General features: G+C 57.3%; 1 protein-coding gene across 9 annotated transcripts in view; it reads left to right on the top strand.

Moving 5' to 3' along the window:
* The first annotated feature begins 753 nt into the window (after positions 1–753).
* NECTIN1 (nectin cell adhesion molecule 1) overlaps positions 754–27,040 on the top strand; it is a 90,533-nt gene continuing 64,246 nt past the window's right edge. For 3 of the 9 annotated variants that reach the window (XR_003427797.1, XM_027082046.1, XM_027082045.1), the window contains exon 1: positions 936–1,727. Coding sequence is in view for 7 of the 9 variants with exons in the window: in XM_027082046.1 (XP_026937847.1) it covers positions 1,649–1,727 (79 nt within the window). In the remaining 2 variants the exon portion in view is untranslated. Of the gene's footprint in view, positions 1,728–27,040 lie in introns of all 9 variants that reach the window. The other 6 variants (XM_027082039.1, XM_027082040.1, XM_027082041.1 and 3 more) reach the window with 5 other exon arrangements.

Raw genomic sequence — 27,040 nt, forward strand, 5'->3', positions numbered from 1 at the left:
TGGGGTCCGGAGGGAAGGAACAGAGAGCAGGCGCCGGGCTGCCAAGGGCCCAGAGGGCCCAGCAGCCTTGGCAGGAAGCCAACCACACCCGGATGTGGTGGGTGGTGAATGGGATGGGGCGGAGAGTCCCTGCCTTGCCGCGGACACTGGATGGGTCCCTTTCGCGGGTATCCTGCAAATCGCTCAAAACAGAGGTTCCACAAAGGGGGCAGAGCAAGATTTCTTGCTCTATTTAGGGAGGGGAGGGGGCTTCAGTTTTTGGAAAAGGAACTCCTGAAGGGAGCGTGTATTAGAAAAGACCAGAAACCTCAGCGGCCCCATGTCACCCACGAATGCCCACCACCGACTTCCCTGGCAGCTTCCGGAGGATCCCCCCGCATAGCTGCCTCTCCATTTAGCGTTCAGGTGATGCAGAGAAGCAGGATCTTCTGGGCTCTAATCCGAACCCTGCCACTTTCTGCTCATGCCCCTGGGCGAGCCGCCTTGACCTTCTTTGGGCCTTTGTTTCCTCATCTGTAAAGTGGGGCCAGAGTTGGAGGAGAGGGCCTGGAGAAGACCTTTCGCCTCGGACACTGCTGGATCCTGGTTTCTCCGTACTGCACGCCCGCTCCTCCACAGCCCCGCCTCCACCCAGTCCTAACTCCACCCCCACCGAGCGGCTTCTCCCCTGACGCCGGCCGCTAGGGGTCACTGCCTCCCTTTGTCAGCGACGGAGGAGGGCGGCTAGCCCTTCGGCCCCCTCCCCGGCGGAAAGGCGACCGAAGGGGCATCTCCCGAGCAGTGGGCCTGAGCGCGACCCCACGGCCCTTGCTAGGGATCCGCCTCTGCCAGGGGCCGGAAGGTGTGCGCGGCGGGGCGGAGGCCGGGGCCGAGCGCGGGCCGCGCGTGGGAGCCAGGAGGGGGTTAACGCTAACCCCTCCCCTTCGGGCTGACATCACGGGGAGAGCGGCTGAGAGGCTGGAGCTCGGCGAGTGAGAGAAAGAGAGGGAGAGGAGCGAGCGCGGCTCGACTCGGTGCCCGGGCAGCTCCACATTGTTGCGGATCGCCGGGACCCGGCAGAGCGAGCAGCTGCGGCGCTGCGGGGACGCGGCGCCCCGGATCGCTCTCCTCGCCTGGAGCCGCACCGCCCGATCGCCTGGGCCGCCGAGCCGCGCGCCCTCCGCCTGGGCCCCGAGCCCACCGCGCCGCCCGCCCGCCGCCCTCGCTCGTCCCGCCGCCCTCGGAGGACGGCCGCCCATGGACGCCTTCAAGTTGGAGCCGAGCGGGAGGGTGTGAGCGCGCCGGGGGCCGGGAGCCCGCGCCGGGCAGCCGGGCGCGCCGGGGGTGGGTCCCTCTCCCCAGCCCGGCTCTGCGTGGAAGAAGAGGGCGGGGACCGGCGCGGGGAGGAGAGCGGAGGAGGAGAAGGGGGCATGACTCGTGCAACTTGCGGCGGGCATCTGCCGAGCCTCTGAGCCGGCGGCCGCCCGGGCCCCGGATTGCGTCCGCGCCGATCCCACCCAGCCCACCCCGCCCCGGCCGACGGCTGAGGTTGACCTGGATCTTCAGAGCGCCCGCCGGCCTGCAGGGATCGCCTTCGTCTTCCGGGCTGCTTTCTGGAGCGCGAGGAGCGCTCTCCTCGCGGCCCCTCTCGCCGGACCCCCGGCCCCCGATGGCTCGGATGGGGCTTGCGGGCGCCGCTGGACTCTGGTGGGGACTCGCTCTCGGCTTGACCGCCTTCTTCCTCCCAGGTAAGCACGTTCCGCCTCTGCCTTTCCCTTCCACACACACCCCCCAATCCAGTGCCTCCCCCGGGGCTGGGAGCTGGATCGCAGGCACGTCTGGGTTGTAGGGAGTGAAAGGAGCCAGAAAAGTTGGGTCACGGCTTAGGTAAGGGGGTAACGGGTGGCACGGCGGAGAAGGAGAGGTTGAGCAGCCGAACAGCCTGCCCTGCAGGGAAGCAGTAGGATGCACATCTCTGTGTAGCAAGAAAGCACTTTCTCCGCGCAGTTTTTCACACAAAAATAACAATATGTAATAGCGTTCTATTTATTCAATAACCAGCTCTCAGCTCCGGAAGCAGTTTGCAAACACTTCATGTTACATAAATGCAAAATAATCACCGTCTCGGGGTACGAGACAACAGCCCCAGGGGGAGGGCGTCAGTCTCGGATCTGGTGGGCTGCAGGGCTTGGCGGATAGCAGGGGGGCTTCGTTTCTTCTACCAGCACCTTTGCCAGATGGTTTCGGGCGCTGCCGCACCGCGTCGCCCCACCACCGACGCGGAGTGCCCTCTTCTGCGGCAGGGCTCACCTGCGGCTCCTTTACCCGGAGGCTGAGGCCCCGGTGGCGCGAGATCGCAACCTCCCCGCCTTGCGCAGGGCTGGGCTTCGCCTCGGAACTGCAATCGCAGTTTGGGGGGGCTCTCCCCGCAGGAGGCACCGCGGGCTTCGTGCCAGCCAGGTAGCTGCGTGACCCACTTTCCCGAGGGTGCCCCGCGTGTCCTTCCTTGAGATGCTGGCGGCCGAGGGGTTAACGCGACGCCCGACCCCGGGGGTGGCCCGCGGTGGCCCCTCTGACGGATGGGGTGGGGGCGGAGGCTGGGACTGGCCCGGGCGTTTTGTGCTGGGGAATGAACTGGAAAATGCGTTTAGGAGGCAAATCCGACCGAGTCCCCTCGCCTGGATTTAACCCTTTGTGTCCCTGGGGAAGCTGCCTGGCTCCCACGGTGGCTGGGGACACCGCGCGCCAGTCGGGGCTGGCGGGTGGAGTGGGGGAGGGGTTTGGGGGAGTTCCTCCAGGCTTCGTGAAGGAAACCTGAAACTACCTCCCGCGCTAGCTAGATGGGGGGCTTGGGAAGGAGGCTGGGCAGAGTGGGGGCTTGGCTGGAGCACGTGGCTCCGGACTTAGGTGGCAAAATAAGGGGTCGAAGTACAGAGAAACCGGCTCCGCGTGGGGCGAGAATGTTGGGTCTCGGCTGTGCCTGCAGCTCCGCGGAGGAGGTACGTGCGGTGTTGCAGACTCGGAGGGCTGTCTGTTATCTGAGGACCAGCCACGTTGTGTGTTTTGCGGGGCTGGCCTGCACTTCTGGGAGGGAGGAACCTGGCCGCATTCACTTTTGTACCCCGTCCGCCACCAGCTCACTGCCAGGGCTCCGAAAATGCCTCGGAGTGGCCGATGGCGGAGAAAATGGTTTGTGAAAGTCCGCACCACGGTGCCCCCGGCCCTGCAGCCCGGGGGGCGCTGCCCTGCTAGGTGTGCGGGGTAAGGGTAAGTTCCTGGGCACACAGGTGTCACTGCCCATTTCAAAGAGGCATAGTTGAGTCCCTCCACGCAGCAGGGTGGCGGTGAGAATAAGAGGTCTTTATCTTTCCCTGGACCTCCTGGGAAGCCAGCAGGAGATGCTAGAAGCTCAGGCTCTAGCACTTGTCCGACACCGGGGTTTGGGCTTCCGGGAACCCTTCAATCCCATATTACCCACACCCAGTACCCAGCAAAAGGACAGCTTTCCTGAGGCCTGTGTGGACCAGCAAACTAGGGGTTAACCTAATCCTGGGTCAGACAAAGAGCGGGAAGGCTTGGGGAGGGGACGTTCACTGCCCCCCCCCACTCTCCCCTCCTTTTGTTACTCTCTTCCCCAGCTTTGTGGTGCTGTGCTTGGTAGTTCATTCCTTCTTTGGGGGGCTGGAGGCCTGCCCTGCTTCCTCCCACTCAGGAAGTGGGGGCAGGGAGTTGACACTGTCACCTGGCTCAAGTGTAGACACTCCTCCCACCAAAAATCCAGATTGAGGGGGTGGGACGCAGAGAAGGAACCACACAGCTCAGACAGGCAGCTAATACGCCTCCTTGATTGATCGTAATTGTCATGACTGGGTAGCGTCAGTCAGCGGGGCAGCCAGAGTTCCCCGACCCGAGAGCCTCCTCTACCCGGTGCCTGTGGCCCTGGTGCCTCTGTGAGGGGAGGAAGGTGGATGTGGTAGTGCCCACACGACACTTGGACAGAGGCTGGTGGGCCCAGAAGTTGCCCTCCCGCACCCCGTTTACCATCACCCTCAGGCACCCTCCTGATTGCCCGCTGCTGCTTCTCTCTGGGGACTTGGCAGCCTGATGCTCCTTTCTGGGTTCTCCTAGGCTATGGCAGGGGGCGTGGAGGGTGGAGGAGAGGAGCCTGGTGGGGGGGGAGCCCCCCCGGGCTGTGTGTGGTGGCCCACAGACTTCAAAACACTCCAAATCCGGCTCTTGATGTATAAGCACAGAAGTATATTTTCAACAACACAGACTTTACCGGGCAGGGTGGTGAAGCCCCACATGCCTCTGAGATGAATCTGTTCACTCAGAGGACGGGGCCAGTGGGGCACGGGGGCTGCATCCCAGAGGGACAGGAGGAGCCCGGGAGAGGAAGCAGAGAACCTGTCTTAGAAGCAGGTGCGCTGAGCTGGTGTCCCACCTACACCACACCCTCCCTAATTGGCTTCCCCAAACCTTTTGTCTGGAAAGAGAACACACGCCCCAGGTGTCACGCACACCCTCGGAAGACCTGTCGGGGCCGCAGCACCCCCTTCTCTGCAGCCTATGCAGAGCTCGCTGTCATGGTGGTTTCCTTCGAAACCTGGGGTGTCAGGACTGTTGGGTTATTCTCCTCTCTCCCCATCGCTCACAGACAGTGGTGTGCTCTGGCTTGCTGGGCAGGACGTTATGGCAAAACCAATCCTGCTGGCCTGGGGTTTGCAGTGCCGGTAAGCAGGAATGCCAGTGCCCATTTCGGAGGCAGCGCTGTGGAATGTCTCAGACTCTGATTCAAGGCCGAATCGTCAAGGCTGGAAGGGAGGAGGAGATACGGCAGAGCCTGGGCCCAGCACCCTGGGCTGAGTGGTCTAGAAAGTGTCTCTGAGCCTGACTCTCTGTGTTTACGGGACAGGCCGCCCCTTGTCGCCTGATACTGGCCTAGACTCTGATATCCATTCCCTTCTCGGCTGCTCAGCTTTGCACAATGAATCCACCTCGTTGGCCTGACCCGGGACCCAGTTGTGCACTGCCAGGATGGTCTCCGGCCAGAACCCTAGTGCTGACGGCTGAGCAAGTGGGCCAGGCTGGGGAGGGTGGGGGGCAGGGGGGCAGCCCCAGTTGCTGTGCCCATGATGCTGCCATTGTTTAGCAGCTGACTAATGCTCATTGTTCAGCATAAACAGAAAATACCCAAGGGAGGTGTGAATATACCTTCAGTTTTCCTGATTGTATCTTTCCTGGTTAACCTGGTAAACTGAATGGCTCCTACCTGCTGGGGGAGACAGTGAGGGTGTCTGTATACTCACCTGTTACGCTGATTTGTTTTTTTTTAACTTTGAAGGTTAGCCAGTGAGCCAGGCTAGAATGGCCATCAGCCAGCTGTGGGGCTTAGGCTGTAACATTTTTGACAATCTGCCTATGGCCTCACCTTCAGTATAGAGTGGGTGCACACACACATGTGCAAGACTGTGTGTGCATGTGTTGGTCATCTACAATTTACTGTGCACGTGCAGACCCATGGGGACTAGGACGAGGAGGCGTGTGCACTGGGATCTATGGGTCACCATGGTGCAGGGGCCATAAATACACATCAAATATATATTCACATGCAATTGATTTCTTATGGCTTTCCAACTAGGATTTTGTGAGTGGCCGTGAGCCTTGGTAACACCTGTGTTTATGTCAGAGTGTCAGTGAGGGTGACTTTGGAGGAGACCTAAGATTTGCCCTTAGCCAGCTCCTTCCAAGATGAGCTGTCATATCCTTTGGGGTTGGGAAGCCTGGACACTGCCTTATTTTTCTGCTCTGCCCTTGGCCTTAGACTGGGCCACTGCATCCTCACGGGGGATGCTCACCTGGAGAGACTTTCCGCTGCTTCTCAGGATTCCTGAACGGCGGGGAGGGGCCACAAGAAATAGAGTTTCAGCTACTATTTTGGCATCTTTGCTTCCTGCATGAGTATTTGGGGAAAAGGATCAGCTGGAGAAAGGGGATGTACTCTGGGCATTTAAAAAGGAGCTCTTGAGTCGTGGGCTGTGAAAAGCCCTGCTGAACCATATGTGTGCCCAGGTTGGCAACATACATGTACCTGGAAGCATCCCAGTTCATTCAGCAGAAAGCAGGAGCCCCCTTGTTGAAAAGGCAAGCGGGGATGAGGGGCAAGGAGTGGGGAAGAGGCCAGTCCTGGGATCCCAGGACCCTGTGCCCGAGTCCAGCTGGTAAATGTTTCTGCCCCATGATGCCCGCCCCTCTCCATAGAGACCAGGTCTGCAGAGCCAGCAGCAGATGTGCTGGCTGGGGCAGGAGGTAACTTAAGATCTGAGCAGGGATCACCTTGCACAGGGAAAGCCCTGAGCTGGAGATAACACCCCTTAGTCCGGTTAACCCTTTAAGCTCTGGATTCTCTTGTGCTGTTTGGAGCTGGGAAATGGGGAGAGGGAAAAGATAGGAGAAAACACATCAAACCTAATATCTGAACACTGACAAGGAGAGATGAACTCAGTGCAACAGGAGAGATTCAAGAAGGACACAAAGAAGGTCTTCCTGACAGCAGACTGTAGGCTCTTCAGGGCAATGGATAATCCCAAGGTTTATTCTGGGGTAGCAGAGGGGCAATGCTTATGTATTCTCAGGGACTCATGGGATCTGTGCCTTTCACAGTCTTCTGGGGTAGAGTAGCAGTGGTCCCAGGCCCCAGTCAAGAGGGAGCAGCAGATAGCTCAGTTCCTCTTCCCACAACCTGGAGATCACCCCATCTTGGCCACCCAGCAGAGTGAGAGAGCAAAGCAAGGCCAGCTGGACTGGATTTGAATCCCATCTCCACCAATTGCCAGTTGAGTGGACTTGGTTAAGTTGCTTTGTAGGCCTCAGTTTTCCCATCCGTAAAATGGGTTTCTGCTGATACAGCTTTCAAAGGAGGTTTGTGAAGATTAGATCGACAGTAATGTATGAAAAGTGCTTAGTGCATTGCCAGGCATGTGATAAATGTTCAGTAGTGGTAGCTGCTCTTGTTCCCTACACCTTTCCTCTGAGTGGTCCTGGCCCCCACTGTGTCTGCCAGCTGGGCAGTGCCGACTTCACAGTCCCTTGAGAAAGAACCACTCAGCTGCCTGCCCACTGCTGACCTCTCTTCCCCACCTGGAAATGATGGCAAAGGCTGCAGCAGCCCTGGGGGACTCAGGTGGCCTGGTTGGCTGCAGGCACCTACCTGAGCCCAGCCCTGGTGGTCATGTATGGCACGAGCAGCAGGTGCTGTGCACCTTTGTTCTGCAGCCTGTCACCGAGCGCTCTCCCCTGCACCTGCCTCACTCCCTGGCTGGGGCCCAGCTGGGCACCATGGCCCATCTGGAGTGCTGGCTGGGGCAGCAGCCTGAGGCTGGCATGGAGGGCCTGGGACTCAGCCCCTGCAAACTTCCACACTTGGGAGAAGAGTGGGCCACAGGACCCTTTCCCAGCAGTCCACGGTACCGGCTCTTCAGGCAAGATGGTACAGTCCGAGAGGTAGAGAATCTGTCCTGGGGTCATGCCCTTCTCGCTGGCAGAAAGTCCTTTTGGTTTCTCCAGCTGAAGGCTCAGTCCTTTCACCAATAATAATAAAGATGGTTGTGACAGTCTTTTCAGTTCATAGTTTCAGCTGATCCTCTCAGTGACCCCATGTGAAGGGTATCAGTAGCTCTCCCATTTTACAGATGAGAAAGGTGAGGTGTAGGTTTAGTACCTTGCTGACCATTTCATGCCAGTGTAGCCAAATTAGATTTCAAGTCTTCTGACTCCAAATTCAGTAGATGAGGAAGATGAGATGGGCTGGGCTGGACAGATGCGGAAGAGGCTGAACCAGGCCACGAGAGAATGTGTCCGGTGAGGTGGTCATTCACTTTGCCAGCAACCACCAGCTTACACTCTCCCCGACAACAAGCAGAGCATGGCGGCTCCCTGGAGAAATGAGGGATATGTTAAGGATCTAGGTTGGAGGGTGGCAGCTGGAGCTGACCACAGAGCCCAGGTTGGCACAGAGCACAAGATGCCCAACAACAGAACAGCTTGGGGGAGGGGGCATGTCAAGGGGAGCATGTCCTTTCAGATGCTAGAGCACCACTCCCAGGGATCCGACCTGAGACGTGGGCACGACCCCTGAGGTGTAAGCACAGAGCCTCCGGGCACAGGCAGGCACACAGCCAGCGTGTGGGCCTGGCCCGGGGCAGAGCGGTGCTCAGACAGCATTGTGGACTTGACTGGAACAGTGGAGGAGGTGGGGCGGGGATTTGGTAGGCAGAGTCGATTCCCTCTCCTAGGCTATCCCCCACCCCTCTCTGGTCCACGCAGACCCCAATTTCATTCCCAGTTTATGAGGAGTCTCATTACCAAGCCACAGACAATAAAACCCGCCTGGCCACTCTGGCCCGGATCTCATTAGAGGACATTAGTTCCGCTGGCTTGGTGGCTCCGTTGGGACACAGCTGCAGGCGTGGCCCAGGCAGCAAAACAGGCCAATGGCCATGGGCACAAGCATGTCCCATTGGGAGTTCGAGTTTGATCTGTGGGCCTAAGCAGGGTCCTCCTTCCCCACCCGCACCCGTACATTCCTGGAATGCACGTTCCCCAAAGCTGGGAACATGGAGTCCCTCCTGCCCACTTGGACCCTCAGTTCTGCTCCCCACCTTAAGGAGGCAAGGACACAGCTCCCTCCAGGGCTACGCATAGGAGTCCGCCTTCTCTGAGAAGCTCAGCAGATCATTGTCATTCCATAGAAGAGGGCACAGGGGACAGCACGCCCACCCCCACACACAGATCTAAGAGACACGTCCTAGCAGCAGAGGTGGAGTCCGGAGCCTTCCACACGGCCTTGGCCTGAATCTTAGCCCATCTTTCTGTCCAAAAGGTGGGAGTAGAGACCTGGAGACCCCATGTGAGAAGCATTTTTCATTCCCTATAGATGCAGTTTCACCAGCTGACAGCCTCCACAGGGGCTTCCTGGCCCCTCTCCTCTCCCCAAGGTGGAGTGACTTGCCCACAGTCGCTGTGATGGAGCCCAGGTTCCATCTTGGGGTTCTTCCCACCAAAGACGGGATTCTTTCTTTCTTAGCAGATTCTGGTGTCTGTTGCCAGCCAGCCCCTCTGCCTGTGCCCTCCCCCTCTGCTTTATCTTTCTTCCCCCGCAGACCAGCCAGTCACCGCCATACCACCAGGGCTCAGTGAACGTAGCCATGAAAAACAAGACGAGGGCAAAGAAAACCGTGCCCCTTCTTGGGGCCTCGGTCTTGTAGAGGAAAGAGAGTGCCAGGCCGGAGTAATTGGTTCTTAGCGCACACGGGTTCACTTGGTGTGCTCCGCGCGGGGGTCACACAGGCCAGCCCACACTTCAGCACGTGAGCGCCCGCCAAATCAGTCAGCGGAGGTGGGAGCGCCAAGCTGTTTGGGAAGACATCGGCAAGTCAGCCCTGCTCTGGAGAAACGGGGGCTGGAGATCTATGCCAGCCCCTGATGCTCCCCTGTAAGGCCCTGTAGCTTGTCTGGAATTCGAGCCCCAAGTGGGATTGGTGGGCTGACTCCATGGGCTCCATTCCCTGACCCCTGAGCAGCGCCGCAGGTCTCCCCTCCGTCACTCCTGGTCTCTCCTGGGCAAATGCTGTCAGCTGCTGGGACAAAGGAAGTAGACGAGGTGCCTCAGAGCCGAGCCAGCCTTGCCGCCACTTGACCCACTTGACGTGGATCCCACTGCAGGAGGGGCTGGTGGCAGTGTCCTCGTTCGGGGACTCCTGCAGCAGCCCCTGGCTCACCTCCATCCCCAACTCCTGGCTCTCTGGCTCCAAACTGCCTACACTGCTTCTTGGATGAATATACCTAAAACGTGCCTGAGAAGGATACTCACAGCCCAGAAGCATTTGACGGCTGCCCCCTCTCTGGCTCAGCTCCCACCACCTCTCCGGGCATGGCAGGCCCAGCCAGCCACACACCTCATGCTTTCCCACCTCAGTGCCTTTACACGTGCCGTTCCCCCCAAATCGCCCTTATTTCCCATATCCAAAAACTGAGGTCGAGAGCTACTTTTATCATGAAGCCCCCAGCTGGAGATAACCTCTCTCACTCAAAGTCCCCACCTCCCATCCCCAGCACCTCATCTGTGCCACCCAAGGCAATAACCACTCTGCATCTTGCTATAGTTATTTGGGCCTGGGATTTATCTTCATAAGACTGAGAGCTCCAAAAGGACAGGGCCCATTGTTGATAGAGCTTGGAATCCCTAGGGCCTTGCACAGGGTTGGCCACACCATGGGCTATCTGATAGCACTGTAGTAGGTGGATACATCATTGCATAGTACATGCTAAGTGGATGTGTCGTTGCTTGTTTGGACAGTGATGATGATAACAATAACAGCAAACTGTTATCAAGAGTTTTTAGACACTCAGACACTGTTGTAAACATCTTACGTGTAATAACTTATTCGGTGTCTTTAACATATGAACAAAGGAGACCTGAGCAGAGGTTAGGTAACTCACCTCTGGTCACATAGCTAGTAAGTGGCAGAGGCAGGATTCAGGTCCAGTGTCCATGATCCTACCACTTGGCTAAGCTGCCTCTCTTTTGGGTGATGGAAGAAGACAGCTTACTAAGCCTGGAGTAACACAGGACCTTGCCTCAAGAATGCCTATCCCCCGGGCTTCCCTAGTGGCGCAGTGGTTGAGAGTCCGCCTGCCGATGCAGGGGACACGGGTTCGTGCCCCGGTCTGGGAGGATCCCACATGCCACGGAGCGGCTGGGCCCGTGAGCCATGGCCGCTGAGCCTGTGCGTCCGGAGCCTGTGCTCCGCAGCGGGAGAGGCCACAACAGTGAGAGGCCTGCGTACCGCAAAAAAAAAAAAAAGAATGCCCATCCCCGCTGCGTAGCATCTTATAGCCTACCCTCCTGCTCCCTTTGATGGTGCAGGAATGACCTGGGGCCTCCCTGGAGCATTGGGGAGTCATTAGTGCTTATCATCAGGGAGTTTCGGCTGTGGTTACTACTTCTCCTTTGGATACCTTACAAGTACTAAAAGTACAGTTGTTACATTCCTGGTATATCCTGCCACCGTCACCGTTGTGTCTTGGGAGTATTAATGTGCCTGTGCTAGAGGGAAATGTCTTGACATTATTGCTCTTTCATCCCCTGAGCCTTTGAGCATCACTGATGCCGTTTGGGGGCCTCCCACCATGTTTCACTGTGAGACTAGAGGCAGGTGTAATAGCTCCTCTCAGAGAATCTGCCTGGAACTGCCACCAGCAGGTGTTCCCAGGCTGGCCCCAGATCCTGGGTGGGTCCACAGCTCAGCAAACTGATCCTATGCCAGGGCCTGTCCTAAGCTTCCGGAAGGTTCCCGTCCCTCTTGCCCTCACCCAGAGATCCCAAAAGATGGCAAGGGAGGTGGCCCCTACCTGGGGAGAGGGGCAGGGAGAGGATTTAGGGTGTTCACATGTGCCAGCTGCTTTGATCTCCTGGGATGAAAGGGCCTGGTGCTTCCTGTACCACGGGCAGGTTCAAGACAGGGAGCGGGGGACAGAGGCATTGGCCGCCTTGCAGCTGAGGTATCGAACTGTCCCAAGAAGGAGGATCGTGGGAGCGGAAAAATCAAAACCCTTTCCCAGTGTTGTGGTCACGGGCCAAGAGTGGACTCCAGATGGCTCACGTGTGATCGCCCTCTCGAGGGTCACCTGGGGCCAGTGCTCCTCCAGCACTCCCTGACCCTGCAGATTACCACGGGTGCTCAGGCCTCACAAACTCCCTTGCTTAATTAGGAAGGTAACTCAGCTGCAAAACAGTCATCTGATATGTTTCGACGCCAAAGAGAAATTCCTCCTAGACCCTCTGCTGTTCTAGATTATCCATGCTCCGTTAGTTTGAATTACGGTGCAACTTCTGTGGCCCAGACACGGGCCAGAGCTATGCGATCGGTTCCTGGAGCTGGAATCCTCCCGGCACCCGGGAAGTACTTGGAAGCATAGGAGGAAGGAGGGCTTAAGACCCATCTGCCCTCCATGCAAACCTAAGGATTGCCTTGTCAGCACAAAGGAGCCAGCTCTGCCCAGAGCCTGCCTGCCCCGGAGCCTGCGATGCCCACGGGCGCTTTTGAGTCAAGCCACTTTCGTGCCTTCTAGGCCAGGCCTCCTTTGAGGGTTTTAAGTCAATGGCAGAAGCTTCTACAGCGGCTTCTGGGTAAAACTTGGAGCAGAGGCAGGGACGGGCTTCTCCTTGCGTGTGAATAAGATCGGAGTGGAACAGCCACACTGCACTGGATTATTTTATTATGATTGCCCACCTCCCCCATCCCCAAACCATCCTGATCTCATTGGCCTAGATTGCTGCATATCTCAGAATGATGGATGGGCTGCCTCTCCCTTCCCAGGCAGGGTGGCCGGCCCTGCTACCGAGACACCTCCTCCCCAGCCCCTTCCCAGATTTATTCCCTGTGTTTACGGTGCCCGGAGAGTAATCAGTGTCCTGGGCCGGCTGCGCACCCTGATTATCTCTGCTCGGTTGATGGATGAGGCTTTGGGGAACTTCGATGACAACCCCCTGCCCCTGCTCCCCTGTGCCCTCCCCTGCCTGGGCCTCAGCACCCTTCGCAACCTTCAACGCCTCCCAGGAGTCAGATAACAGGCCTCTGGGCTGGAACCGAAGGAGCCGGTAGTCGTGGAGGAGGAGAGGTGACGGTCTTTGGCCCCCCACCTCTCAGCACTGCTGTGGGGTAACTGGAAAGGGTCTCTGTGGCTCCCCCTTCCCTCCAGGGAGCCTGGGACAGCGGGCAGACAGTGCCACCAGCTAGCTTCTCTGCAAGTCAGCCCCCCCCACACACACACACACAGCCCCGCTCTGCTCAGAAGCACCCTTCCCAGAAAACAGCTCCATTATCCTCTCCCATCTCCCATCACTCCATTACTCCTACCCCCTCGGCACTTGTGTACACAGTTTGCACTGTAATGATAATTTGTGCTGGTTTATGTGTTTCTTTACAAGTGTTTTTATGTCCTCTGTGTGTGTATGAGAGAGGTTTATGGTTTGTGTGTGTATGTGTGTGCCCATGCATGAGGTCACGTGCTCTGTGCGTGTGTGTCTCTGCTCCTGATCAGACTCTGATTGCCATCTTCTCCCCCCGCGGAGGTGGGGGGCTCTCACCCAGCTCCCTGCGGGGAGGGCAGAGTCTGGATCCTGGGGGGTGAGGGGAAGAGTAGGGAGAGGTAAGCAATCAAAGATGATGGCTGTCGAGGCAGGGTCTGCACTGTCCCCCAGCCACCAGTCAGAGAATGCAGAAGGTCAATCTTAGATAACTGTTTTGTCTATAGGATCACAAACAACTGGTTTGACTATATTTTTCCCGGCAAATTGACTGAACCCACTGTTTGTTTTGGAGCCAAGCGGTCTCTGCCTTTTATTACTTACATGTGGCCGTGTATATACCTATGTCTTGTCTTCTCCAGACTTGAGTTCCCGTCACTGGAAAATGGGGATGTGACACTGGGAGGTTTAGAAGTGGTAAAGAATGCATGTGGCCACGTGGTGTGATTAGCACGGTGCCTGGTACAGAGCGAGTCTTCACACCACTTGGCTGTTATGAGCTACTGCCCGCCCGGGGACCCCGGGTCTAGAGGAAGGTCACTTCCCAGGGGCTGGGAAGCCAGGCCCAGGAGCCCTCCCAGCAGTTCATGACCCGCTGGGTGGGGTATCCCTCAGCAGGGCTCCTGTGACCTCTCCATGGTGATGAACTCAGGAAGAGTGAGGCGCTCAGGCCCCTGGTCTCCTGGAAAACCACCCCCCTGCCCAGATGGTCACCTGGAAAGGTGCCTGGTGACCCCTGGAGCCATCCTGTGCTCCCTTCTTAAAGGGTAGTTAGAAGCAAGAGTTACATGCCCTCGACCAAGGTACCCCAGGTGCAGGAGTCCGGCTGCCCCCAGGGCCCGATGCCAGCCCTTATGGGACTCCCACTGCCCTGGGTGTGTGGTGGGAGAGGGGTGGTAGGCCCATTCCTGCACCCACTCAACCCCGTGTGCACTGATGCCTCCAGAACAGCATGGGACAGCGCCAGCCCTCTGACCTCACACACAGCAGGTGACACCTCAGAGTGCCACCTCTGCATGCCTGTAAGACAGTGGCCTGGCTGGGAGACGGAGAGGAGGAGCTGGGGCCTCATGAGGAATTGCCTAAGCCCATCACTCTCCCTAAACCCTCCCTGCTGGGACACGAAGAGGTGGGGGTGACTATTAAAGGCGGGTTATACATCTGAGCCCACCTGTCCCCTCCCAGCCCCAGGTCTGGGAAGAGCCTCCCAGCCGGGCCCTCAGCTGAGGATACCTCCTGCCTTGCAGGTGAAGGTAGGGAGGACCAGAAGAGTAAGTCGCAGAACCTTAGAGTCTCAGGGTTGGAAGGGGAGTCAAATAATGTAACACCCATTCACTTCTTAAAACCCCCCAACCACATCCCTACCTGTTGGTTGATCATCCAGCTTCAGCATGAATACCTGCAGTGATGGGGAACTCACCACCCTACATGGAAGCCCATACAGCTCTAACTGCCCCCAATTCTTCCTGGTACTGAGCTGAAGCCTGTATCCCTGAAGCTCCCACCTCTTAGTCCTGTTTCTACCCCCTTGGAATCCTGTAGAACACATCTGATTCTGCACATGGGGGTCCTCCAGGCATTTAAAGATGGCCTCTGGCACCCGGAGTCTTATCTCCCATGAACTCAGCCAGCCAAGTCTGATACCCCCTCCTTCTCAGATGCTTTCCTGGGAACCAAGTTGTCTAGATCCCCGGTAACAGGTGTGGTGCTCCAAACGCCGGCTGACTGGCCCCGGGATTTCAGCCTAGGCGTCCCCAGCTGCAATCGCTGTCCCAGGGGCCAGGAGGAGGGAGTGGGTTAGCTGCCTTCACCCGTCCCCACCTCCACCTCACCTCTTCCCAGCCCCTGTTTTCCTTTGGATTAACAATAAATTGCAGTGAAAGATCCGTTTATCTCCAGTGGGAATTAAGGAATTAAGCTGGTGAGGGGCCTGAGAGAGGGAGCATATTGCAGAGAATCAGGGCATAGAGGACAGTGGGGAGGGCGGGGGGCCCTCTGCCTGCAGTCACCTCACTGTGACGGGGTGGGGGCAGCCCCCTAATTCTCCCAGCAGCCTGTGCCCTAACTGGCACAGGTGGGGACCGGTTGGAATGGGTGTGGTCACCGGTGGGAGGCGGTGCCCACAGGGATGCCTCGGGGGGGTGGTCTCCTGGCAGCCTCTCCTGTCGCCCCTTGGTGTCTCGTGCCATTGTGCAGTGGCTCTGTAGCATGCCACGGCGCTGGGAGGGCGAGCCACGGCATGTGGCGGGGTGAGGCACCTCACCATCTGACCTTGTGATACACAGACTGTGATACAGATTCTGCAGCCGCAAGTCTGTCCCCCCCCACCACCACCACCACCACCGCCGCAGGCAGTTCATCAGTACCGTCCAGGCACTAAAAGCGCGTCCCCTCCCCGCCCCAGAAGACCCTTGCGGGCTTCTTAGCCGTGGATTCCCGTGGCCATTGGTGAAATGAGTCTTTGGCCCCTGGAGAGTCTGGCCTTCTCTTTATCCTGAGGGTAAACCAGAAGCCTCCTTCCTGAACCCCAGAGGAGGTTAGTCAGGCTCCGCCCCCCAACGCGTCTCCACACGCCTGAGCCCCAGCACCCTGCCCCCCCAAACCCAGGAGGCGTGGTTTGGAGCCCCTTCTGCCCTGTCCCGCAGGTTCGCTGCTCCTTGCCAACCCCCCTCCCCACCCAGCCTCAGACGGTGGTCCCCTTGCCAAACCTGCCAAACCCTGAGGCTGAGCAGGGAGAGATAAGGAGCTGAGCTACGCTTGGAGGGAGGGGGTGGGGAGGGGAGCAGTGAAGAGGGGATGGCTCCTCCCTTGGCCGCCTCTGGGTCACACAGACACGCCCCCATATAATATTTTCTATCGCTGCCATCCGTCTGTCTCCTGACACCCCACCAGTGTGGGGAGAAGGAGTGGATATTCAATGGTAGCTGCCACCGGGAAGGGCGGGGTAAGATAAAGAGCGAGGCGGGGCTGGGGGCAGTCTGTGGTGGGTGGGGCGGAGGTGGGGCAGCCTCCGGAGCGGGGCGGGGGAGTTCCAGAGGTGCTCGGGATTCAACACTGGTGTAGGGGTGAAGGCGCAAAGTGGGCCCTCAAGTCCAGGAGTCTAGCTGGTTAATAATTAGTAACTCCGGTTAGTATATCATTCGTGTTTTCTCCCCAATTTCAGCTCCCCCACCTCCAGCCCTGGAGATCCTTCTAGGCTCTGCCCTCCCCCTCTCCCAGCTGCTTTCTGGTCTCTAGAGCCAGCATGGTGTTTTATCTCCAAGAGTAATTAGTGACCTGCAGGCCTGCTCCCACAGGCTCTTTGGAGCACCTAGATATTGCCTGCTGGGAGGGCAGACCCTTTGACCAGCCCAGAGAGCGTCTCAGTACTCACTCTCCTTGGCTCCCATTGACTGATTTGGTTGGGCCCTTTCTGCTGACCAGATGGGGTCCTGGGGTGATCCTGTGGGTAACTCTTCCCTAATCCTTTAGGTGAGGTCACTTAGTCTACAGATGTTCTTTGAGCATCTATTAAGTGCCAGGTATGTCAAGAAAAAGTACTTTAAGCCATTCAAATTGACATTAAAGGCTTTATTCAAAGACTCATGGCGTGGGGGGGGCACGTGTCCTTGAGGTTTGGCCTTTGGGTGGCATTTTCATCTGTAACTACTGGAACACTTCCCATTGGGAGTTGTCCTGGTTTCCACACCTTTTCCTGACTCCTGGGTGCAATCCCGTCCTGGTGGCTATCAGAACAGTTCTTTCTAGAACTGTTTTTGTAAGCCGTGTGGTCAGGGGACGGGGAGGTGGCAAAGGAAGGGCAGAAAAGGGAAAGGAGACAAGGGCTGAAGCGAGGGCACCGGGAGCCTCTCCTGCCTGTTTCAGTCCTTGGCAAGAGCTGGGGCTGAGCCCAGTTGTGATGTACTGTCTGAAAACAGGTGTCCTCCTGCTCTGGGCTCTGGGATGGCACACAGAGCGGGTCTAGGGAATTACTCAAGTGATTAAAGTCTGCACAGGGCTGCACTGGGCTGCGAAGGAGACACCTGGGCCCTAACCTGGGGGAGGCTTCCTGCGGGGAAGTGACCTTGATGCTGAGACCTGGAGTCTGAGTAGGAGTGGCTGGGGGAAGCGGCAGAGGAGAATGACCAGGGCAGTCTGAGGGAGGCCAGATGCAGACACATGAAAGAAGACTAGAGTCTTCTGGAATGTCTTCAGGATAGGGGAGCCGGGAGCTTGTAGCCATGGAGGGGGCTGGGAAGGCCGTGTGGGGAATTTTGGCCTTCAGAGAACAATCCCTTCTATCTGCTCTGTCCAGTTTCAGCCTGACCTGCTCCCCAGACCAGCTGGTCTTACTGCCAGCTGGACAGTCCCGCTTCAAGCCCCACGTACAATCCTCCTCTTCCCGGGACACAGCCTCGCTGGACTCTGCCCATTTCTGTGCTTGGAACCCCAATTTTGCATTCAGTGGAGCTCTGACCAATTCTTCTCCATCCTCTGCATCTGATTTGTCGCCAGTTCTTATTGGTCCCATTTCTGTCAGACCCCCACCCCGTGCCAGTCCCGACACCATCACCCTCTGAGACGTCCGGGGGCCTCTCCCCATTCCTGGGTGGCCTGCACACACTGAGAGCAAGGAGAAGTTGGGGCATGTCATGCTCCTGCTCTGCCTGGAGCCCTCCTGGGCTCCCCGGTGCTGCTGTCTTAAACACAGACTCCGTGATCGAGGCCAGGGCTCTAACCGCCCCAGCTAGCACTGCTGATGTCCTGGGCCAAGTAATTCTGTGCATTGTAGGGTGTTTAGCACCATCCCTGGCCCCTACCAGGTGGATGCCAGTAGCCTCCTCCCCCCACCCCCCACCATGTGACAAGAAAAAATGTCTTTACACATTGCTGATCATCCCCTGGGGGCAAAGTTACCCCCAGTTGGGAACCACTGGTCTAGGCTCTTGCTGTAGCCAGAACCTACTTTTCCAAAGATATCTCCCCCTGCCTGACTTGGGCACATTCAAGTTTGCAGCCAGAGTTAACTGCTCCTGGCTCCTCCACTCCTGCCCCTGGGCCTTGGCTCCAACTGCTGGCTGAGCCCAAAGCCCCAACATGTGAAAATACCTGTGAAATACCTGGTTCCCAAATGGCCCCTTCCCCAGTCTCCTGGTACTATGTTGTCTGGCGCTGTCTCGCTTTCCTCCCCTCACCCTAGACGCCGAGGTCTTTGCAGGAGAGGTCTCAGCCTTACAATCTCTGCAGGCTCTAGCTCAGTGCCCTGTACACAGTAGGTGCCCCGTAAATGTACAGTACACCGATGGGAGCTGCTGGCTTGCCCTCCTTCTCAAGCCCAGTAAGCTCTGCGGTTTCCTTCCCCCGCGCACCTCCCCGTTTTCCTGGCACTTTGTTTAACCCCATAGCCAAGATGCGAAAACTGCTCTGCTTCCCTCTCTCCTGGCACCTCCCATACTCGCGTCGTGTTGTTTGTGGCAAACGGAAGCATCTTTTTGCCATTTAGTCAGCATTTACTAAGTATTTACCTCCCACGCCTTGACCCCTAGGGAGCAGGGGGCTCTGTAGTCGCGCATGTGTGAAGGTGTGTGTGGCTGTGTGGTTTCCCAGGGTGTGTGTTGGTGCATTGCTAGGTGCAGGTGTTTGTGTCTGACTTAGAAGTTGTGCCCTCCACGCCAGGGTTTGTTGGGGGTCTGCTCCTCCACTAGCTACTCCTCTGGCCAGGCACCCTGCGCTTGTCCCCTCTACACGCCCTCCCTCACTTTTCATTCCTTTCCTCACGCTGTCCCCTCTGTTTGGTGAGCTAGATTTCACTGCCTGGTAAAGTCCCAGTCATCCTGCAAGGCCCTTTCTTCTCTAACTCCTCTCCCCAAGTTCATCATTTTCTCCCTGGTACCATCGTGGCACTTGTGAACATTCCTACCATAGCACATGATCACGGTATTAGTTCATGGATTCCGTGTCCTTAAGCCCGGGACGATATCATTCGTGTGTGTGTGTGTGTGTGTGTGTGTGTGTGAGTGTGAGTGTGTGTGTGTGTTTATAATCCCTATTTTCAGGCACTTGATAGATTCTTAATACATGTTTATTAAGTAAGTTGAAGTAAACTGCTTATTTTCCTAAAGCATTTTCTTTGTACTGTTCTAAGAATGTCTCTGATTAATGACTTTGCTTAATCATTCTGCACGTGCCCCCATGTGTTTCTGTGCCTGCAACCGTGCACATACATACACGTCTATATGTATACAGCACTATTTAACTGCACACGTGTGCTTGGTTGGACATGCATGCGTGCGTGGGTCTCTGTTTCAGTGTTTCTGTAGCTTTAAATGTGGCTCCCCACCAGTGCAGCCCCTCTCCAAGCCCCTCACCTTAGAGAATTGAAGGAGTGAGGGTGAGGGGGACTGGGTGGTGACTCCCCCCAGGCAGCTTTCTCCAGCCACCTGAGATCTTCCTCCCAGAACTTCCTTCTGACCCCAGCCCATGGTCTGTTGGAAGTGACCCAGGGCTTCCTGTCCATCCTGGGGCAGCCTAGGGTAGGCAGGTTAGGTTGGAGGGCAGAGCCTTCTGTGGCCTAGTCACATCATACCCCCTTCCCGATCCATCTCTGCCCTGTTTAATTGGAATTTGTCTAGTGGAGACCATCTGTTCCATTCCGTCCTGTTTCCATGACAACCAAGTGGCTTGAGACTGAGGTTTGTGGTGAGAGAAGTGGCCTGGGGGATGCTGGGAAAAATCAGTGATGTCCTCCCCCTCAGACCGGCTCTGCCTCACCCTTTCCTTTCTGCCCTGCCCTCACCCCCAAGCCCAGAGCAAAAATAAAGCTATTGCCTGCCAGGGCGTGAAGTCCCCCAGCATCCCCTCTCCCAGCTCAGCCCAGCCCTGCTCTCTCCCAGGCTCCTTTGGGTTTCGTATACACGGCTCCCTCCGGCTTCCATTCATAAGCTCTTGCCACCAGCAGACTGGGGAGCTAGCCCTGTCCTTCTACCCACACCTGGGATTAGAAGGGAAATCTGGGGGCACAAAGCCCTGCAGTTTCTGCCTGCACTTTTGAGCCTCCGCCACCCCTGCCTCCAAACCACTTCCTCGCCCCATCCGGGCATCTTAGATCTCCTTCAGCCAGGGAGGACACACATGCACACCCCTCACTTTACAAGCATCAGAACTTTCAACCCACTTTGATGGTTGATGCATTCCCCCCCCCCCCCCCGCCAGCCAGTGTCCAGGGAACCTCGGTCCCCACGGACCTTCCACATGACAGGACTTTGAGAGTGGGGTCCCTTGCTTCCCTCCCAAGGGAGTGAGTGCTCCCTCTGCCGCCTTAGAGACACTCAGGGCCCCCTGTACCCAGGGCTCTCCCACCCACCCCACCCCCTGGCCCTAGTGAGCAGGGTGGCCCCGGCAAGTGCGTGGCAGATAGAAGAACTCTGAGCCTGGGGGGGGGCGGGCAGCTCTGAAGCTGGATGGTCCCTGGATTCCCAGGGGCTCAGACAGACTCGGACACACTGGGATGAGGGTGAGGCTTTTTCTCTCCTATTTCTGGACAGACAGTTCTGTTTTCATAGTGTTATTTTCTGCCCTAATTTCCCCATCTATGGCAAAGCCTCTTCCGTGCCTGCTCTATTACCAGGGGACCCGCCTGTCTTCAAAAATAAGTGGTGTGGCTTGTCAGGTGACCCGTCTGTCGCTCTGGTCCCAGGCATAAGGTGCCGCCCCACCTCCTGGATGTGGGGCAGGGAGGCTGCCCAGAGGTGGGGGGTCCCAGGATCTCCCCAGTGCCCACCACCCCAGCAGAATCAGTCCGGGGCAGAGGAGGGAAGACCTCAGAACGTCGATGCTCAGAGCAGCTGTGCTGAGCAGGGGACACCCAAATGTGGGGGCTCCGCAACCTTGCAGAGGTCTCCTAGTGGCCAGCCTGCCTGTGTCGGGGTGGGATCTAGCTCCCTGCCACCATCCTTCTTCATGTGCCTCTTCTTTTATTATTGAGACATAATTCACCTACCATAAAATTCATCCTCTTAAATTGTACAATGCAGCGGGGTTTAGTATATTCACAGAGTTGTGAGCCATCACCACTCCCTCATATAGAACATTTTCGTCACCCCGAAAAGAAACCCTGTACCCATTTGCCATCATTCGCCGTTATCCCACCCCCTCCAGCTCCTGGCAATCGCTATCTACTTCTGTGTCTCTGGATTTGCCGGTTCTGCACAGTTCATGTAAGTGGAATCATACCCGGAGTGGCCTTTTGTGGCTGGTGTCTTTCACTGAGCAGCCCATGTGCCTCTTTCTATGTCACCACCCTGATTCAAGAGCACCAGTGGCTCCCAGTTGCCAGCAGGGTGAAGGGGGTGAAGTGCAGACCCTTGTCTGGTACAGAGCCCTCTTTAAACTGGCGGCCAGTTCCCTTGGGTGTCACCTCCGCACCACACAGCCAGCACATTAGCCACAGCCAGGCTTTTAAAGACCGTCTTCCCTCTTCCTGTTCCCTCTTCTGCCTCTGAGGGACTCCTGCTTATCCTGCAAGACCCAGCTAAAAATCTCACCTCTTCTGCGCTCCTCCATCACCCTCAGAATCACTCCTCATCTGAACTCCCATGGATTTTGGTTCATACTTTAAAAAACAAACAAACAAAACACAGCACTTATCACTCAGTAATTATTTGTTTTCATGTCTGGTCCTCTGCTAGACTGAACTTGCACAGAGAAAGAAAATGTCTTATTCTCTCTTGTTCCTCTGCCTTCCTACCTCTTGCCGCTTCCACCATCGCCTCTACCCAAATGAACTAGCGCTGTGCTTGGCACACAGTATGTGTTCAGTAATGCTTCACAGACTCGAAAGAGCCCGTGTCCAAAGTATCCTGGAGGAGAGAGCCCAGTGCAGGGGACGGCGAGGGCAGCGTGAGGCTTAGGCCGGTGGGGTGAGCGGGAGGCCAGGTGCCCAGGGAGCTTTATGACAAGGTAAGGGTGGTGGCCTTTACAACTGTGTCTGATGAAAACCTCCCCATCCTTCAAGGGTCCCTTCAGGATGAATGGACTCTCCCTGACCACCCCAGCCTGCAGGGATATCAGTGGTCCTAAGTGTCCTTGCCAGATGGAAACTGCTAGAAGGCAAACGATGGATTCTAAAACCCTCTCCCTCTTCACCCAGCCCCATGGGGAAGAATTGAGGGTCCTCTGGGACCCTCTGTCCTCCTATAGACATTGGCCAACTGAGCATAAAAGCGGGATGATAATACCACGTACTTTGAGGATTTCCTTGAGGAGTAAATGCGAGGGGGCATACAATGCTCTGAAAGGGCCGGGAGGACACCTATGCTCACACGTGCTATCAGCACAGATTAACTGAGGGAAGGGAGCGGAGGCCCGGGGTCTCTGGCTTGAAGGAATCACCCCTTCTCTTTTCTTGTCTTTTATGTCATTTCCAAGAGATTAGAAACCCTGACGGGGCAATCCCATACTGTTTATTTGAAACAGGCTGGAAAGCAGACAGAATTGTATTTTCTTGGGAGGACGGTGATGAGGGGACAAATTGAGCCTCCGCGCCTACTCTGAGCGCTGGGGATGTGGAAAAAAGAGAGTGGTGCTGGGTTGGGGGCGTCGGGAGGTCCCTCCCTCTTCGCAGATACCAGCAGTTCTGGAGCAGAGGGAATCGGGTCGTTCCTGCTGCCGGCGGAGCAGTGAGGGGCTGGTGGCCAGGGTGGGGCAGGACCGAGTGAGGCCGGCAGCCTTCTCCACGGGGAGTCACCGGAGCCACTGGCCCTCCCCACGGTGCGATCCGGTTCCCAAGGAGGGTGCCTGGCAGACCTTCTGCCCCTGCAGAAACAAAGCTGCCTAATTGCCTTTTAATCTGGGGATGTCAGTCCGATGGTGTTGGTGCTGAATTGTAAGGGGAGATAACATCTTTCCCTTTGAGTGAAACGCTATTTGATCTCTGTGTGTCAGAGGAAGGCCTGTGCCCAGGGAAGAGGTGGGACGGAAGGAAAGGTGGAAGGAGAGGAGCGAGGGCCTGGCTCCTGGCTGAGCTGAGGCTCTATTTCTCCCCATAACAATCATAAATAAAGGGGAACAAGCATCGTGCTTGTCTTGGCTCAAGGCCATTGTTAGGTGCAGGCTTCCTCCTCACCCCTGCCCCTCCCAACCTCCCTTTCAGGCCCAGGATGGAGAAGACAGATTGTCTGCAGGGAGAGAGAGTGGGCTGCCAGCTGTCTTACCTGGAGAGGTGGGAGAGGTGGGCTCCCAAGACCTGAGTGCACCCTCCCCCGCCCTGCCCTGCCTCTGGCCTTGGGTCTCCCTCCCCATCTTTGCAGAGGCTGCTGAGATGTCCCAGGTGATTACAAGGGCCTCCTGACCAGTGCCTCTGCCTCCACTCCCTACTGTGTCGGTAGTCTTGTCCAAACCTAACCTAGTTCTCCGCTTGCTCCCACTCCCCAACGGCTCCCGTCTCGCTCAGAGAAGAAGCCTGGGCCCTCCATCATCTGGCCCCTGCACCTCTCCCCTCCAGCCACACCCACCAAACTTACCAGGCACACGCCCGCCTCAGGGCCTTTGCACCTCTACTCCTTCTGCCTGCCATGCCCTTGTCCCAGGCGGCCACACGGTCGGCAGGCTCGCCTCCTCGGTCCTTCCCTCAAATGTCCTTCTCTCAGTGAGGCCTTCTCTGGTGACCCTTGGTCTGAAGTTAAGCAGCCCTCGCACATACCCACACAGACACACCCACATAGCCCCCCTGAAAGTCCTGCTTGCCACACCCTGCTCCAGGAGCTGTCCCTGACCTGTGCATCCCAATCCCTCCGACGGTGCCCCACTTCCTGCAGGGTTTTATAGCATCTACAGGGTGCTCTCGCCTCATCCTCCTAGCATCCTCTGCAGGTCAGGGTGGGCATCCCTGATTTACACTTGAGGAAGCTTCTGAGAGGTCCAGGACTTGCTGGAGATTTCCACATGTGAGCGGCAGGCTCTTAGCTGGAGCCGTGCACATTTTTTCTAGAAGCTTCTGCCGGGCTGAGTGGAAGAATGTCCGAGCCCTCCGCCAGCCTTGGGTCTGTCACCATGGCCTGGGATGCAGGCTGTCCTGTCGTGAGAGCGGCTCACCGCCTGCTGCCCCGTGTCCCAGCTCATCTAGGTCCCCTCCCACCTCCTCCCCTCACTCCCTGGCGTGCACACAGGCCCAGCTGATCTTTCAGCCCTTTTTCTGCATCTGTCCACCTGGCTGGAGAGACCCTCCTGGGAGGGGGCAGGGTGTCCTGTCTTTACCCCAGCGAGGAGAGTCAGACCCCCTCTGAGCCCTCGCAACGCTTAGTACTCCAAGTTATAGATGGAGAGGTGGACACTGAGAGGGCCCGGGAGGACCCCTCCGATGCTTGGGTCGGCTCTCTGCCTCCGGAAGCCCCTCTCTCGCAGCTCTGGGCTTTCTCCATCTCAAGAAACTCTGGGGTAGCCCTGGAAAGATCCAGAGGGAGAAGGAAGACAGCCCTGCCCTCGGTGTACCAGCAGGAACACAATGGCAACCAGGGACACCAGCTATGCGGCCTCGGGTGAGGCACTCCTTCCACCCCAGGTCCACGTCCCTGGTGCTCAGGTGGGGTCCCCAAGCCTGGAGCTGGAGGGGCTCACGGGAGCAGGTTTCTGAAGGAGCTGAGCCCAGTGGGTTGGGAAGAGTGGTGACTGGTCCTGGAGAAGAGGCGTGATGCGGTGGAGTAGATGATCTGGAAGGGCCGAGCGCGCGTTAAATTAACCTGGCAGTGAGCTACCTTGCGTCGTATGCGATTGACCCTTTGGGGATCTCACTTGGAGCGTTGCAGTTGGGGGGAGTTACCTTAGCAGTAATGCAGGGTGACAGGAATCAAATGTGGAAGTCACACAGGAAGCGGGATTGCTGACATGGGCCAAGTGTGCTTTCGGGGAAAGAGCGTCAGCCTCGGGGTTAGGAGTCCTGCTCAGCCACTTGTCGCTGAGTCACCCTGGGCACTCTCTGGCCCCAGCTTTCCCATCTGTACAGCAAGAGTGTTAGACTAGGGCTTCCCTGGTGGCGCAGTGGTTGAGAGTCCACCTGCCGATGCAGGGGGCGCGGGTTCGTGCCCCGGTCTGGGAGGATCCCACATGCCGCGGAGCGGCTGGGCCCGTGAGCCATGGCCGCTGAGCCTGCGCGTCCGGAGCCTGTGCTCCGCAACGGGAGACGCCACAACAGTGAGAGGCCCGCGTACCGCAAAAAAAAAAAAGTGTTAGACTAGTTGTCCCTGTGCAGTCCCTGCTGACCCATCCTCGGTGTACAGTGATGTGCGTGGGACCAGTGACTAGACTTCACCACTCGGGAAAGTCCAAGGCACTCAGAGACCAAGAAGGGCACAGGAGAATGTGGTGCTGGGACTTCCCAGGGGCCAGCTGGTCCCTGAGCCCTGGGGATGTCCGAATGCCTTTGCTGTCAGACATCTCTCTGTCCCTTTGGCAGCCAGCGTGAAGGCCCTTCCTGACTACCTTTGGGCCTCAGAGCAGAGCCAGGCAGGACCTGGCCCCCTCTGTCTCTGCCAGGAGCGATTCTCAAACCCTTTCCGCTGGGGTGGGGGAAGCTCAGCACCTTGGCCCCTCCAGTTGCGCCAGGCATCAATCCGTTCTCGTGACTGATCACCAAGGCCTGCGTGCAGGCGCTGGCAGGGTGCTGGGATCCAGCCTTGAGCAGGTGGGCGCCGTCTGTGTCCTCATGGAGCTTATGGTCTAGCAGGGGACAGTGAACAGGTTACTACAGGTGTGGCAGTAGCCAAAGAGATGGCCTGGTGAGAGCACACAGCAAGGAGGCTTAACCCAGTCTGGAGGGACCTACAGGATGAAGGGACACTGGAGAAAGAGGAGAAGGAAAAGGGAAGAGCACACGTGGGGGCCCTGCATCTGCAGAAGGCGTGGTACTCCTGAGTGCTGGTAGGCGTGACGGGCAGCAGCACCTTGAGATAACATTTCCCGCGCCAGGCTCCGCTCTCAGTGCTTCGCTTGTAGAAATTCACTTAATCTTCCCAACAACCTGTACGGAGTTTACTGGCATTTTCTCCATCTTTATAGATGAGGAAACAAGTACAATATAGAAAGTGTATAGTCACACAGCTAGCCAGTGGCAGAGCTGGGATTTGAACCCAGGAGCCTGATGCCAGAGCCTCTCTGCTGTACAACTCGAGAGAACTGGGATCTCCAGCAGATGCCCCTGATGAGGTAGGACCAGGACAGGAGGAAGTGGCAGGGCCAGGCCTGGCCCAGCCAAACTCAGAAGGGAAGACACGCCTTCTTGCAGCACAGAGCAGGCTTGGCAGTATACGGACAGCCTCTTCCCCCAATCTGGGACTGGCCTGGATGGCATCTGGTGGTGGCTGACCCTCTCCCGGGCTCTGAATCAAAAGGCATGGGGAAATGCACTTGCTTTTCAGTGAAAGGGATCAAGATAAAACAGCAGGAAGAATTTCCCAGCTGTCATGACCATACGCTATTAAAACAGGCAGCCGAGGGAGGTGGAGGCCCCTCACGGAGAAGGTCAATGTCTTGGTTGTGCAGAGCTGCAGAAGAGGGGAGTGGAGGCTGGGGAGGTATGGGATGACCCCTCGGCTCAGCTCCGAAGGTGAGATACAGTCAGACAGATCGCAGGGCACCGTCCCACAGAAAGAGACATCCGCTGTCCCCAAGCTGGTGCCACCCTTTTCCTGGGACCCTGTCTGCCCCAGCCCTGCCATCGGACTTCATTAAATTGCATTTTCCCAGAGCAGGGCAGGCCAGTGACAGAATGAGTCAACGCCAGCTTGCTACAACTGTCGCCCCTGGAGCCGGCGGGCATGGAGGGAGATAATTGGGAGTGGTTTGACAGCTTAATGTCTGGGGTTGGCTTCCCAGAGCAGTGGAGGGGTGGGGCAGGGTGGACGCAGGCAGCCAGCACGGAGGAGGCCGGGTGATGGGGGCTGCGTCCATCCAGATTGACTCCACCCCCAACACCTTTCCGTCCATTTCCTTATCAGCAGC

The sequence above is a fragment of the Aethalodelphis obliquidens genome, unplaced genomic scaffold (assembly GCF_003676395.1).
Source record: "Aethalodelphis obliquidens isolate GAN/ISIS:26980383/991018 unplaced genomic scaffold, ASM367639v1 scaffold46, whole genome shotgun sequence".
In the NCBI taxonomy this organism is placed as follows: domain Eukaryota; kingdom Metazoa; phylum Chordata; class Mammalia; order Artiodactyla; family Delphinidae; genus Aethalodelphis; species Aethalodelphis obliquidens.